Here is a 16,444-nt window from a genome sequence, read left to right on the forward strand (position 1 = left end):
TTTGTGATATAAGCGTATTACATAATTAGCCATTGTCCTCCTGGCTACCCTTCATTTATTAATGATATTGACTCATTTCTATGGCACTTTAAGGTTTATAAAATGCTTTTCAAATGGCAGCCTGGTGAGGCAGAAAGCATCAATAGTAATATCTCTTTTATAGATGAAAAAAACTGAGGGGGAGAGGGAGGAGGCCCTGAAATGGCTCCTGAGCACCATGGTACAGCTTTCCCCATATTGCCCCAGAACTCAGGTTTTCAGTTTTCATTTAAAAATTTACTCTGCCAAATTCAGTGGCACACACCTGTTATCTCAGATGTTGAGAGGCTGAGGCCAATAGATTGCTTGAATCTGGGAGCTCTGAGGGCTAAAGCTGATTGAGTATCTGCCCTTAATTCCTCAGTCCAACATCAATATAGGGAGCCACCTCCCCCCCACCCCCAACCCCTCGTTGCCTCCAGTTGGGGCTTCTGTACTAATTGGCAGTGGGGTCAGGTGAATGTGGTGAGTGGCTACTGCACTTCTAGTGTGAAAGAGATAGAGAGAACCAGATCCCCCCACCAAAATGCTTAGGGTTTTATTTTTTGGATGCTGCAGTCATCTCTATGTGGTTTTTTGTCCTTTGTCTTTGAAGAGGACCAAAATGACATCACCATTATAAAGTGAAATTTCAGTGTGTCCAAGTATGGCTGATCAAACCAGTATGATCTTGGAATGCTCTACCACAGGTTGGGCACAGATAGTCCGTGTGAATATTTGGGGTGGATATCCCAAATTTGTGCATCCTGCATTTGCTTTGTACTGTCTCAATTCTGCGTTGCTCAAAGCGCACAGCACCCTTTCTTATGTGGGCACGCCATGCTGAGCAATCCTGTGCCAGTGTCTCCCATGTTGCACAGTCAGTTCCAAAGTTCTTGAGAGAGACCTTGAGAGTGTTCTTGTATCACTTCTTCTGGTCACCATGTGATTGCCACAGTACATCTGTATGCACTATGCTTGTTAAATGCAGACAAAACCTCTTGTCCTTTCCTGGCCCAAACAGACTTCTAGGTTTTCTTTAAGTGTGTACCTCCTTGGCAGGAGAATAGTAACCAAGAGTGGGCCTGTGTTATATACACTATTAAAGCTTAAAACTGCATTAAATTTTAGGGACATGCTGTATATGTACTATCCTCTGACCTCTCCAATAAGCTTCCTGAAGTCAGAGCCTAGAACCACTAACTTTTGAATTTCCTCTAGTGCCCATTTGTTTCCTTCAAGGATGTTGACTGATTTTTTAGTTATACTCAAACTGATCCATGGAAAGTGTTATTTTGACTTTAAATACCCCACTGATAACTTAGCAGGTCAGGAGCCCAATTAACCAGATGGTCTCAGTATGCAAAACCCTCCAGTGAGAACCTTCTGAGAGGTTCATTGAGCAGGGGCGGGGCAGGGTACTGGTTAGCTTTTTCCTGCTGTAGAGAGCTCAGGGGTCCCCTTATCACTGATATGGAAGAACCTTCCTCCTGCAGAGTGTAATTTATAGTCTGGCAGAGTTGACAGCACATTGAACATTCTTAGGGTGATGTTTTCCAGCCCTTAAGGGCATCAGACAAAAATCAACTGGAATTTTTATTTAGGAGACTATCTCTTCTACATTGTTATTTCCATAAAGGACTAGTGAAAACATCTTTGTGTGCTTTTACAATCCAGAATATAAAATCCCACAGAAAAAGGCAAACCTCTGGGATCAATAAACAGATGTGACTTCTCTCCCCCTCCTCTTTCCCCTTTGTTTTCTCTCTCCCAGCCTGTTTTAACCTTCCTGCCAAAGACAGCAGATCCTACAGTCCCTTGTTACCTTGGTAACTCTTTGGTAGAATAATAGAGTTAGAATGTCCCAGGGCTCCATTCTGATACTCTCATACTAGATAAAATAATAAAATATTTTACGAAGAAATTGTTAATGGTGCAACCAAAAGGCAAGATCTAATGATTTCAAAGTTAAGTTTTTATGTAGATGAAAAAGGAGTCACTGGATTTGGAGTCTGAGGAATTGGGTCCAAATTCTCACTGCCTACAATGATCTGGAGCAAGTCACTTAATCTCTGAGTTTCATTTTCTTCAGTTATAAAATGAGGGGATTATACTATATGACAACTACTATCCCTGCCAATCCGAAGTCTATGATTCCATGATCCTAATCAAAATCCTAACCCTTGGAGGATTTTCTGCTGATGAATGGGGAATTAAATGTAATGACAGCTACAACCACAGAAACAGGACAATAGCTTGTTTCTCCCAGTTCTAACCCTTTTCATCCTGTCTATAGCGAATTCGTATAACACATTTCATAGGTTAATAGATTTAGAGATCTGTTCTCATGCCTTCATGTTAGAGGAAGAAGGCAGCTTGCTATGATGTAAGTAGAATAAGACATGGTCATTGTTCAGTCATTTTTCAGTCATGTCCTCCTCTTCATGACCCCATTTGGGGTTTTCTTGGCAAAGATACTGGAATGGTTGGCCACTTCCTTCTCCAGCTCATTTGATAGATGAGGAAACAGAGGCAAACAGAATTAAGTGACTTGCCCAGAGTCACACAGCTAGTAGGTCAGATTCAAGCTCACAAAGATGGGTCTTCCTGAATCCAGGTCTGGAACCCTATCAACTCTGTTGCTTAGTTGCCCCATAGAGGAAAAAGAGAACCCGTATTTAAATCCCATCTCTGCCACTCCTTTTATGACCTCAGGCAAATCATTTAATTTCTTTGGGATTCTGTTTTTTCATTTACAAAATTAGAAGGTTAGAGAAGAATGCCTCTGAGCTCCTTTCATGATACCTTTTGATGAGTGACCTATGAAATTGGGTCCCAGAGTGCTTAAATGAGTTGTCCAAGGTTATTTAGTTAATTATTGGCAAGAAGGGGAATTGAACTTAGGCCCTCTGACTCCAAATTAGAGCAATGACTTTTATTTAAATGAAGTGGGAAATACTTTAAGATCTTTCCGTTTCTCCTATCAATGTGCCAGCTATATGAAATGTAAACAGTAGGAACTCCTTTTGTCAACATATAGCACCCGATCTAAATCATGTTTCAGATCAGCAAGATTGGCTTCAGTTTCCTACACTATTTTTCAGTTTCTCTCTGCTATTGTTTCCATTATTATAGCTGGCAAAATCTTAAGAATAAATATCAGTGTTTTTATGTACAGGAGAACACTACCCTGGTTGCTTTTGTTTTGTTTTTATCCCTGCCTGAGCAATAAGCAGAAATGCTCATGCAAAAATTAATAACATTCTATAAGCCTGACTTTAAATATCAATTGGAATTTACTGAGAAGAAAGACTTGTCCAGTCATCTTTGAGACATAATTACTTTGCTTCATTTAGATCAGTGCTTGCCAATCATTTTCATTCTGTGCCCGACCTCTAGATGTCTAATATTCCATGATAAATCAAGGAGAGAGGAGAGAAACAGAGAAGGTACATCTCTGTCGAACAGTAGTTAGTTGGAGGGTGTTGTGCACTTGTCAGTGGAGATGAAGCAGCATAATGCTTTGGAAAACTTGTGATAGAGTGTCAGGATGGGAATGAAATGAATTAATGAAAAAAATTTTCTTTAATTCCTACTATGTATCAAACATTGTACTAAATGCTAGAGATGCAGATATAAAATGAGACAGTATGTGCCTTCAAGGAGCTTATACTCTAAAAGGGGGAGACAACATGTATTATTGAATTATGATGAGTGGGAGAAGTTTTGGCTTGCTAAGTCATAAGAATTCCCTCTCTACAACTTCCACCAGCTCCACCAGGCCAGTACTCCTCCTCACCCCAGGACCACAACTAAGGGCTGAGTCACAGAGAAGTTGAGTAACATTGTCCTTTCTAAGAGCAGTAATGATATCCATCTAACCATAGTTCTAGAGCTGGAAAGTGGCTTCATGTAGTATTGTTTTCCCCCTTGAATGATGAGTTCTTAATTTCGGCTATGATATTCTTGGGAGTTTTCATTTTGGGGTTTCTTTCAGGAGATGACCAATGGATTCTTTTAGTTTCTACTTTGCCCTCTAGTTCTAAGATAACTGAATAGCTTTCTTCTATTATTTCTTGAAATATGATAAGTAGGCTCTTCTTTTTTTGGGGGGGGGAGATGTTAATGACTTTCAGGTAGTTCAGTGATTGTTAAATTATCTCTCCTCAATTTGTTTTCCAGGGCAGTTAGTTTTCTATAAACTACTTCATATTTTTACCCTTTTTCAGTCTTTTAATTTTCTTTCTTCATGTCTCTTGAGGTTATTAGCTTGCATTTGACCAATTTTCTTTCTTGAGGAGTTATTTTCATCACTAAGGTTTTGTTCCTCTTTTTTCAAGTCATTAATTCTCATTTCATATCTTTCTTCCCTAGTTCTTGCTTCTTTTCCTGTTTTTCCCTTTACTGTTCTCATTTGATTTTAAAATAATTTTTTAGCTCCTTTTCTCCCCAAATTCTTTTTTTTCAATACATAATTTATTTATTTTTCAGTTCTTAATATTCACTTCCACAGGAATTTGAATTCAAAATTTTCTCCCCATCACTCCCTACCCCCTACCCCAGGACAGCATGCACCCTATCCACCTCTTCCTCCAGTCTGTCCTCCCTTCTGTTACCTACCCTTCTTCCATCCCTCTTCCCTTCTATTTTCCTGTAGGACAAAATAGACTTCTATATTCTATTGCCTGTATAGCTTAATTTTCAATTGCATGCTAAAACAATTTTTAATATTCATTCTTAAAGCTTTGAGTCCATGTTCTTTCCCTCCCTCCCTGCCTACCCTCATTGAGAAAACAAGCAATTCAATATAGGTCATTCATGTGTAACAATGCAAAGCACTTCCATAATAGTTATGTTGTAAAAGACTAATCAGATTTCCCTCTATCCCATCCTGCCCTTCATTTATTTCATTCTGTACCTTGACCTGTCCTCCTACAGTGGTGTTTGCTAATGATTATCCCTTTCCCCAATTATCTGTCCCTTCTATTATCTTCCCTCTCCTATCCCTTCCCTTGCCTTCCTGTGGGGTAAAATAGATTTCCATACCCAATTGAATGTGTATTATTCCCTCCTTAAGCCAAATTCCATGAGAGTAAGGCTCAATTATTTCCTTTTATCTCCCCCACCCTTTCCCCTCCATTGTAAAAGCTCTTTCTTCCCACTTTTATGTGAGATGATTTGCTACATTCTACATCTCCCTTTCTCTTACTCCTAGTACATTGCACTAAACAGTAAATTTTATTTTTTAAGGTATTCTCCTTTCATATTCAGCTCACATTGTGCCCTCTGCCTACGTGTGTATGTATATGTATATATATGTGTATGTATATATGCACACATATATACATACACATATATATACAGACACACATATACTCATGTACATATACATACCTTCACATACATAATATACACATACGAACATACTCATATATACCTACATATATATACAGATAGATAGATAGATAGATAGATATGTATATTCCCTCTAAATACCCTAATACAGAAAAAGGTCTCATGAGTTTCAAGTAACATCTTTCCATGTAGGAATGTAAGTAGTTCATCTTTAGTGATTTCCTTAAGGCATCTCTTTCCTGTTTACCTTTTCATGTTTCTCTTGATTCTTGTATTTGCAAGTCAAATTTTCTATTCAGCTCTGGTCTTTTCAACAAGAATGCTTGGAAGTCCTCTATTTCAATGAAATTCTATTTTTTCCCCTGAAGTATTATACTCAGTTTTATTGGGTAGGTGATTCTTGATTTTAATCCCATCTCCTTTGATCTCTGGAATATCATATTCCAAGCCCTTCAGTTTCTTAGCGTAGAAGCTACTAAATCCTGTGTTATCCTGATTGTATTTCCACAATACTTAAATTGCTTCTTTCTGGCTGCTGGTAATATTTTCTTCTTGACCTGAGAACTCTGGAATCTGGCTACAATATTCCTAGGAGTTTTCCTTTTGGGATCTCTTTCAGGAGGTGATCTGTGAATTCTTTCCATTTCTATTTTGCCCTCTAGTTCTAGAATATCGGGGCAGTTTTCCTTGATAATTTCTTGGAAGATGGTGTCTAGGCTCTTTTTTTGATCATAGTTTTCAGGTAGACCAATAAATTTTATATTATCTCTCATGGATCTATTTTCCAGGTCAGTTGTTTTCCAGTGAGATACTTCACATTGTCTTCTATTTTTTCATTCTTTTAGTTTTGTTTTATGATTTCTTGGTTTCTCATAAAGTTATTAGCTTCTATCTGCTCATTCTAATTTTTAAAGTACTATTGTCTTCAGTGAGCTTTTGTACCTCCTTTTCCATTTGGTCCATTCTGTTTTTTAAAGCATCCTTCTCCTCATTGGTTTTTTGGACCTCTTTTGCCATTTGGGTTAGTCTATTTTTAAAGGTGTTATTTTCTTCAGCCTTTTTTTTGGATCTCTTTTAGCAAGTTATTGACTCACTTTTCATGATTTTCTTGCGTTGCTCTTATTTCTCTTCCCAATTTTTCCTCCACCTCTCTTGATTTTCAAAATTCTTTTTGATCTCTTCCATGACCTGATTCCATTGCATATTTTTTTTTTTGGAGGATTTGGATGTACAAACCTTGACTTTGATATTTTTCTTTAATGGTATGCTTTGTTCTTCCTCATCTGAAATGATGGAAGAAATACCTTTTCACCAAGAAAGGAACCTTCTGTGGTCTTATTTTTTTCCCCTTTTGGGGGCATTTTCCCAGTCAGTTACTTGACTTTTGAGTCCTTTGTCAAGTGGAGGGTATACTCTAGGGACCTGTAAGTTTTCAGTTCCTCCAAGGTGGCACAATCAGGGGAGAGGAGTTTATTCTTCTCCTGGCCTGCACTCTTGTCTGTGAGCAACCACAAGCACTCTTTTCTGCCCAGGATCTAGGAGTAGGATTCCCTCTCCACAACCTGCATCAGCTCCACCAAGCCAGTACTCCTCCTCACCCCAGGACCACGACTAAGGGCTGAGATTAACAGCTGGATTCCCCTAGGGTCTTTAGGCGAAGGGCTCCAAAAGTGGAAGCTGCTGCAGTGACTGGTGCTGCCCTGGGGCCAGGGGGTCAAATCCACACCTCTCTCTCACCTAGGTGAAAGAGCTTTCTTACTGACTGTTGAAGCTGTTTTTGGCATTTGTGGGTTAAGAAATGTGGGAACTGCAGCTGCTACCCATGATTCTTCACCCTGAAACCTGCTCCAGTCCTGTCTCTGCTGGGCTGCACGACCAAGGCTGGACTGTGCTCTGCTTTGAGCCTGGTGCGATAGACTTTTCCTGTGGGCCTTCCAGACTGTCTTGGGCTGGAAATTTCTTTCACTCTGTCATTTTGCATTTTATGCTGTTCTAGAAGTTGTTTACAGTTATTTTTTACAGGCATTTTATGGACTATGAGGGGAGAGCCTGGAGCAGGTTCATCCTTCTACTCCACCATCTTGGCTCCACCTCTCCCTCAAATCCTTGCTCTAACTCTTCTTGGAATTCTTGTTGGACTTGTTTCCAAGCTGCATTTTACTTTGAGATTTTGCTTGTAGATTTATTTCAAGTCATTCTTTTCTTCTATGTTTGTATGTTAGGCTTCCCTGTCACCACAATGGCTTTTTATTGTCTGATTCTTTATTTCCTCATTCTTCCAGCCTACTTCTTGACTTTTCTTTGTTAGTGCTTTACTCTGCACACATCTAGGGAGTGTGGGACTGTGAGCTGTTATGTTTGTGCTGAACTTTTCTCCTCTTACATCATTCTGCTGCTTTCACTGCTCCTTCTGGGGGCCTATAGAGTTTAAGTGCACCTAAAGTATTATAATTTAGGGAAGAGTATGTTCATTGCCCATCAGGTTTTAGTTCTGTGAATTGATGAACAAGTTTTGGGTCTTTTGGCCAGTAACTTGACGGGCATTTCAGTTGACTGCTGCTAGATTCAGCCTACTGCGAGTCCTTGCAGGTAAAGAGTGCTCCCCTTTGTCTGGAATGCTCTGCTCTTAGGATCAGCACCACACAACCATTTGCTTCCCAGAACCTGTTCCTTGCTCAGTAAATAGCTAGGTCCAACTTTCACAGATGTATCTATCCACCCTGGCTCTGCAACCTGGACCTGGATGGTGGGTGATAGCACTACCAGATGGTGTTTATTCCCAGACCAAGTACTTGTTTATGGATCCGTTGGGATCTCTTTCTGCCTTGGTACACCTCAACTTTCATACCCTGGGTGCTAGAAGGATTCCTTTGGGCTCCTGGTCTAATCCTGTCCCCAGTGTTTTTTGCCTCTATCAAAAATTTGTTGAATAAGGAACTAATACAGAAACTTTTCATGTTTTCTCTAGTTGCTTAGCCCAAGAATGGCCCCTTTGTCAGACAGCATTTCCAAGTTTGTCTCTTAAAATCTCCCCTAATTCTTTTCTTCTATCCATAAGAAATTCTTGTCTCTTGACATCTACAATTGCCATGAGTAATGAAATAATGAATCCAAATATAGGGAACTATTCTGTTCTATATTTTCATGTTGCCTTATATATAATAGGAACTTACTTGTCAACATTTACTAAATTTTGAATTAAGTAAGACTGAAAATATGCTATGAACCCTGAAGTTTTATAGGTTATTTCTATTCTTTTACATAGCGTTGGTATTAAATTGATTTTTTTACCTCTCACCAATATCATTAAAAAATCCAAACATGTTTTCTCTCCATCAGTTAGGAGGCCTTAGGAACAGCATTTGGGGAGTGATGAATGGTTTATTCCTACACTAGTGACAAGTGAGGCTAGAAAACAAACAAACAAACAAAGAATTGTATTGCCAAATACTGGAATGAAGCTGCTACTTTACTTGCACCAATCAATTTTTAGTGTTTTTGAGATAAAAAATGAGGATGAAAGTGATATCCAGAAAGCAGTAACAGAAGAGACACAGGGCCACAGTATGGTTTCATGGGGTTTTTGTCACTATTACTTCAAATGGCAAAACTCATCTAAACTCACTTGACTCACACTTTTTCATGATTATCTGCAGCACAGCATTTATGCCATATTATATATGCTTTTATCAATAAAATGATATTTATCATTTGATGTTATATCTGCCATAGAAAAAAAGGGATTAGACTCCTAAATGTAAAGACCACCTAATCTGAAAACAAGATAACTGACTTGAGATCTCTTTGCTGGAAGATTCTTTTGAAAATTAGTGTCAGTGTTTCTCATCTTTGAATTTATCACAATGTAATATTTCTTAAGCATCTGTATATATGCATAGTAATATCATGCATACTTTATAGCAATATCTATACCCTGTAAGAGTTTAGAAAGTAAAACAGTCTCTTTTGCTAGATCTTCCATGACATACCCACTAATTATGAATGTTCCCCAAGCTTTTCTTTTGGACCTACTTCTCTTTCCTCTCTATTCTCACTCTCTTGATGATCTCATTTGTTCCCATGGGCTTAATTATCTCAATTCAGATTATTTCTATATCTCTATATCTAGCCCTACTCTCTCTCCTGAGCTCCAGTTCTAAATGTTGTTATTTTTGTTCAGTCATGTCTGACTCATTGTGACCCCGTTTGCTGTTTCCTTGACAAAGATATTGGAATGGTTTGCCATTTCCTTCTCCAGCTCATTTTATAGCTGAGGAAATTGAGGAAAACAAGGTTAAGTGACTTGCCAAGGATCACAGAGCTATAATGTGTGAAGTCAGATTTGAACTCGGAAGATAAAACTTCCTGAACCAAGGCCTAGTATTCTTTTTGGAGGCAGATTTTGGAGGCTAGAACAATGAGCAGACTAAATTTCAAGGGAACCATAGTTGAGGTTAATGAGCAGGAGTTTGAGGAAAGCTAGGATGACTGTTTTTGTTCATCCTTCATTCTTGATGAGGATCATGAATCAGGAAAGTGATGTCTTGACTTGCAAGTGAATTGGATTTAAGTGAGGCAGGGCTGTGCAAAGTGACCAGCCTCACTCTCTCCTCCAGGGTCATCTGAGTCCAGTGGCAAGACGTATGTGACGACAACTGGAGATGTTACTATAAAAGAAGGAATATCATTGCTAGACCACTTCTCATTTGTATCATTCATACGGCATTAATATATATTGCCTTCTAATGTAATTACTTGTGTTCACATTGTTTCTCCCCAACTGTATTGTAAACTCTTTTAGGTCAGGATTGCATTTTATACATCTTTTATACTTGGTTTACCTTTGCCTTGAACATCAAAGATAATAAAAAAATACTTTCTTGTATTCATATATAAATGATTGTGGAATACCACATAGAGAATCACAGAAAGGAATGATTTAGCTTTATTTAAGCCTTAAAATATGTATGAAATGATCATACAGATCAATAGGAAACAGAACTAGTAAACTGTTAGCTCATGAGAATTTGTCTTCAGATAATATAAAATGAATTTCCAGCATACATGTCTCTGCATTTACTGACAGCTAGTTTTCGCAGTAATAGAGGACCAGCTAAATTGGAAACACATAGGGTTCAAATCTTAATTCTATCACATAACTGTGTGACTATGGGCAGGTGACTTAACTTGTTAGTTCCCCACTCAAAGATTATAAATGAGCCACTCTTTTACATTGAAAAATGTAAATGGAAAAAAAAGAATGTAAACCCCAATTTGAAAGAATTTTTTCTTGAAACATTGATTCTTAGTTTGATTCTTTAATAGAAGAACCCACATGTTTGCAACTTGAAGTGTTATCTAATCCTTTTGAGTCTTGGTCTACTGCTCCTTCTTTGAAATTCACTCTTTAAAAATATTTGGAGATTGTAATCATGTTTCCCCTTAGTCATTCTTTAGTCAGACTAGACTTAGCTATTTTCATCTTTTCTCTCACATGATGTACCCACCTCTCTATCACTTTGTTTTTGTTCCTCTCTGTATGTTCCCTGAAGTGTGTCTAAATTTACTTAGTGGTTAGAGGTGAAGAGAGGAGATTTTGGAGCTGTAGCCTTGTAAATATCATGATTACCATCAATAAACATAGTACCATCTCCTACCATAACCCTGCTGAGAGAAAGAGCTTCATGGTCATTGTTAAGTGACCTAAACAAAGGGATCTTTATGGCAATTGGATGAGAGTGCTGATGGAGAAAAATTAAACAGAATTTCAGAGTCAGTTTCTTTGGAGTCAATGGAAAGACTTGCTACTAACAAAGATAGCAGAAAACTGGAAGACTGTAGCAAGTGAGCCTGAAGGTAATACTTATATGAGGCTCAATAGAGGAGAAGTGTATTAACAATAGCACTCTCTAGTGGAAAATGGAGGTGGCTGAAAGGCATAACTTTTCTTGTAGGGAAGAGACTTGTTCTTCCTCATGTACCTTGGTCATGTATGCCTATCTCTTCACAGAGGTCCCTGGACATGTGTTTTATGTCTGTATGTTCCACATAAGATTCTTTTCTTTTAGCCATAGCTTCCCATTGGACAGGAAATTAGGCAATCCTAAAGGTATGGATTGCTGAAGACTTGATAGAGCAGAGAAATGATGCATGCTAGGGAGCAGCAGAAATATAGCTAAAGTGAAATGCTTGGTAGAAATCAGTGATGATCCATGCTAGGCAGCAAGCAGGTCTGACAGAACAACATAATGGCTTCAGCTTTGCAACGTTGGATTTACCTATGTACCTTAGTCATGCATCACTTATGTGTAACTCTGCACGTGGGTATCCCAGAAATGTGTTTAATGTTTGTATATTCCAATATTATTCTTATATTTTAAAACCAATCTTTTTAGACTTTACTTCTTGCCCCATAACTACAAATGAGTGACGCTGGCCTCCCTGTTCTTCACTCAAGACACTCCATCTTCTGACTTTTTCTCTGGCTGTCCCTCAAACCGGAATGTTCTCCTTCTTCATCTCTGCCTTCTGGACTCCCCAGCTGAGAATTGCTCAGCTAATATTTTGTTATCTGCAAGATGCCTTTCTTGGTCTACCTTAATGCTAGTGTCTTTCCTCTGAAATTACCAACACGTTTTATATGAAATATGTATGTGTGTATCTCTGTCTGTCTATCTTGTTTGTAGGTAGTTATTTCCATGATGTCTCCACCATTAGAGCTCCTTGAGGACAAAGGCTATTTTTAAATTTTCTTTATAACCCCAGCCCAGCGACTGGCATGTCGTAAGCACTTACTAAATACTTGTCGATTTGTTCAGATGTATACGTCTACTTTTCCTAATGAGTATGAGCTCATTAATAAATTAGACCTGTTTCTCAGAGAGTAATTTGCTGTGAAATGAGGTATTTGTACACTCATTAGGAGGGTGGGCTCAAGGCTTATGACAGCATTGTTCTGTTATTTTGTTACATTTGTTTATCATGAAATGTCTTAAATTTGAACCAAGTCTTCCATTTGACTAGCAAAAGTAGGTGCTTTGGTGGAGCCTCATTAGCTATGCTTTGAGGAAGATTCTGACCGCCCTGTCCCCAAAATACCACCAAATGGAGTAACATTGGCATACTCCTAGCCAACTGGAAAGGTTAGGAAGAAGGAGGCCAATGAAGAGGGTCAGATGGTGACAGTCTTTAAAGCAGGAGTTCTTAACTTGGGGTTTATGGATCACCATAGGGCTGAGTAGTAGATTTAAGGGATCTGTGAATTTCATAAAACAAAACAAAATATAAAAAAATTCCCAAAACACTTTAATAAGGGAAATAAAACATATACATAAATAGCTATGACATAAGATTTAATAGGATAAATAAAAACTAGAGATACAGTGTTCTAGAGATACAATGAGACAGAGATCACTTCTATGTGGGAGAAATCAGAGAAGGCTTCTTTGAGGAGGTAGCACCTGAGAAGGGTTAATTAGCAACACTATTTTGGGGAGGAACTTGATGGTAAAATGGACTTCCCCATTCACAATCACATCTCTTGGCATCTGTAATTGATGGACGCTAGTGTGTATTTTTGGCTTGTTGAAGTACACTATATAGGGACTTTTTTTTTCTCAAGAGAGAATGAAAAATATATGAAGACATGTGAGTGTATGGACTCCCTGGAAAATTTGTATTTAAGCACAAATATGGAAATCTGTCAGAAATGATTTCTACCTATTGTGTGAATATAATTCTTGACAATAACCCTGAAGTCACAGACCACCATAATTTCCTATAGATAGAACAATGAGAATGACTTGAAAACAACCCCTTGAAGAAGGACATTTAAGTATTATTGTCCCCACTTTACAGTTGAGGGTTTTGAGACTCAGAGAAGACTTGCCCAGGGTTACATGGCTAGTATCAAAGGCAGTATTTGAACCTAGGAGTCCTGATTCCAAGTCCTCTCTAACAAAATGACAGAATTAGGTAATTTCCCCTGGGCAGCCCCAATTAGATCATGACATGAGAGCACTGAAAACTCCTGGCTCCAAATCAGTCAGAGAGAAGGAAGAACAAAGTGCCAGGAGCTGAGGGAGGGGATGAGACAAGCTGTCTTGCCTGCCAGAAGGAAAGCCACATGGCCGCTGCCACCGCTTGTTCACTGGAAAGAGACAGAAGAAAGGGAAAAGACAGAAGAGGGTGAGAGGGACAAGTTGAAGTCTTACGTACCATTATATCTTTCCTTTAGTTCTTCCACTCAAGTTGGGGCTTATGTAGTTTCTATAATTTGCTGTTCAATTTTCTTGATCGCTGGAGACAAAATTGTACCTTCTGTACCCCAAATTCTATGCTAGCTGTGAGCGCCATTGTGAGTGCTACTTCCTTTTAAAGGAAAGATGAATTCTGAATAATAAGGGAGGTCCAATGCCATTAAAAACAGAAAGGTATCCCATTAATATGATCATTCAGCCCATTCCTATGCCCTTTTCTTAGATCTGTCATTTCAGTCAAGGCTAAGTGGGAGAAGAGACATGTTATTGTCCTAGAAAGAATGGGGGTCAGTTAGGACATTACTAAGGAGAGTTAAGTGGCAGGCTCCTAACAAACATCTGGTCCTTTGAAAGAGTCTCTACATAAGAAAAACCATAATGTACAAGTTGACGGGGTAGGCAGTTGATGCAATATCTGTTGTCCCATTGATTGCCAGGATTGATTTGGCTGATTGGGTTGCTTAGATGGATTTCCCTTTCCTTGATCGTTGTTCTACATGTGCTTGAAAGCTGTGTGCTTAGAGTAGACAGTGTTCCCCAACCTGTGGACTGGTACAGCATCAACAGAAACGCTTTTATTCTACACAACCTAGTGAACGAAAGGTTGGTTTTTTTTCCCTGAAGGAATATTCTTCTAGTTAACTGGGATTGAATATAATGCTATCTATCTTCTGGGAATTCAGCTCACACTAACTAGAAAAGATACCAATAAGAAAACAACACATTTGCCTTAATAGTACTTTAAGGGAATGTGTTTATGTAGTTTTACTGCATAAGATGATTATGTTTTATATATTGGCCTATTAGATTTTATCATGAAAAAGGAGCATGGAAGAGAAAAAAAATGCACCTTTGTATTCTGACAAATGACATTACCTAAGTGTGAAGAGCATGATTCTGGACACATCTACATTTTCTTATGAGTCAGTATCTTCTCTTTGGCTTCTCTACTCAAAGGACATTGAAAGAGATGTTTCTTCTACCAGGAACTCTCTCAACACTATTTGCTCAAAGATGCTAAGTTCATTTTCCTATCTTACACCTATTTTCTGTTTCATTGCATGCCCTCTTACTTATGTGTGCACTGTTAGAGTCAGAGCATGCCTGTTCAATATTTAATGGATGGGATCACTTTACGGTTTTTAGTTTAAAGGTAACCATAGCACACACCCTTACATTCATTATTCATTGCAGAGATGTACTGTCCATTCTGGGGAGTCCTCTTTCCTTGACAGGATTACTCCATATGTGACCCACTATCCCCTGAAACAAGCCCAGATATTGTAAGCGTGACAAGCTGGCAGGTCTAATACCAACTGAAACCAGAATGATGTAAACTTCTTTGTTCATTTGGGCAGATGGGACCATGTTTAGGAGTGAGATGAAGTCTGAAGGTGACAGGCAGCGGAAAGTCCGATTTCGGATTGCTTCATCTCACAGTGGGAGAGTCCTAAAGGAGGTTTATGAGGATGGAGAGCCTTCAGACTCGCTGGATTCTGAATGTGCCAGTAGCTGTGGGACAGACCACAATAGTGGACCAAGTGAAGGAGAAGGACAACAAAATGGCCATATAGGATCAGAGGGGGATGAAAATGAAAATTACCAGGATAACTTACTTGTGTTAGCAAGGGCTACCGCTGAGAAAGGATTTGGTACAAGACGAGTCAACATTTTAAGCAAAAATGGTACAGTCAGAGGCATCAAATACAAAGTTAGTGCTGGCCAAGCCCTTTTTAACAACTTAACCAAAGTGCTACAGGTAAGTAATATAGCTTTCCTTTCCCACGAGTTTGCTCTGGACTTGCCATCTGGACCCTGCTCCCTCCAGTTTCCTCTCTAAATAGAAGCTCTCTTATTCATGACTTCTCTTACATACTTCATGACTCACAGTGGCACACTTGTACATCTACGATGTTCTCTCTCCAGTCAGCCAAGTTGAGGATAAGGTCACTGCACTTAGTAAATTAGGCCTATTTCTCAAAGCCAAATTTGCTATGAAATCTCTTGAGTGTTGTTCCCCCAGGGTGTGCTGACTAAACAGGATAACTTTTTTTCCCCTAGCCTAGGAACAAGACATGACAGAAGTATACATTTTCAGTTAGAGTCAAAGCCTTGGGAGAGAAATGGTGGGCTCTGTGCCAGCTCTCTGGCAGTGTAGCACTGTTCTGGAAGCTAAGTGGTTCTCCCCCTCTTCAGGCATATAAATACTTATAAATGCTAATGTGGGCCCAAAGAAATTATGTGCAATTTTATGAAGACATTTTGGTTGAGAGTGACATTTCTTCTATTTTAATACTAAAAGGATTACAGTTTGGGTCCCCAAACTCCATTAATCTACTTCCAAGAATTCAAGAGTAAGGCTTGGAAAAGGTTATTCCAATGTGAAGGCACAGACTGAGAACTAGTTTCACAGTAAATAAACAGTTCTCTAAAATATGAGAGATTTCACATATTAGCATAAGAATGTATTATGCAAAAGCTTTGGGATCTTTGACTGTCCTCTATTCAAAATGATTTGATGTCAAGGCACATTTTATAAATGGAAGAGAACCCTGGTTTGGTCAGGATTATTTTGATGAAAGGTTTGCTGGTGAAAATATGAATCATAATTTCAGAAAAGAAAGCCTTGATCATTCTCTCTAAGGTGGTAATCTGATATTCATTATAAATCCATTTTCTCTGGTTCCTAACATTTTGGAAAATGATCTTTTGGAAAATTTTGTATGTCTCACCAGGGTCCCCATTTGTGTAAGCTGTGAGGGGGTGGTGATAAGAGTGGGGAATTTCAGCAAAATGCATTTGAATATCTCTGT

General features: G+C 38.7%; 1 protein-coding gene across 2 annotated transcripts in view; it reads left to right on the forward strand.

Moving 5' to 3' along the window:
- Positions 1-16,444, forward strand: part of GRXCR1 (glutaredoxin and cysteine rich domain containing 1) — a 225,062-nt gene that overhangs the window by 104,987 nt on the left and 103,631 nt on the right. The window contains exon 1 of one of the 2 annotated variants that reach the window (XM_072620623.1): positions 4,512-15,390. The exons of the other annotated variant lie outside the window; for it this stretch is intronic. Coding sequence (XP_072476724.1) covers positions 14,998-15,390 — 393 coding nt within the window. The 5' untranslated portion in view covers positions 4,512-14,997. Of the gene's footprint in view, positions 1-4,511; positions 15,391-16,444 lie in introns of those variants that run through there. 2 annotated transcript variants of the gene reach the window in all.

Source organism: Notamacropus eugenii, chromosome 6 (genome assembly GCF_028372415.1).
Source record: "Notamacropus eugenii isolate mMacEug1 chromosome 6, mMacEug1.pri_v2, whole genome shotgun sequence".
Lineage (NCBI taxonomy): Eukaryota > Metazoa > Chordata > Mammalia > Diprotodontia > Macropodidae > Notamacropus > Notamacropus eugenii.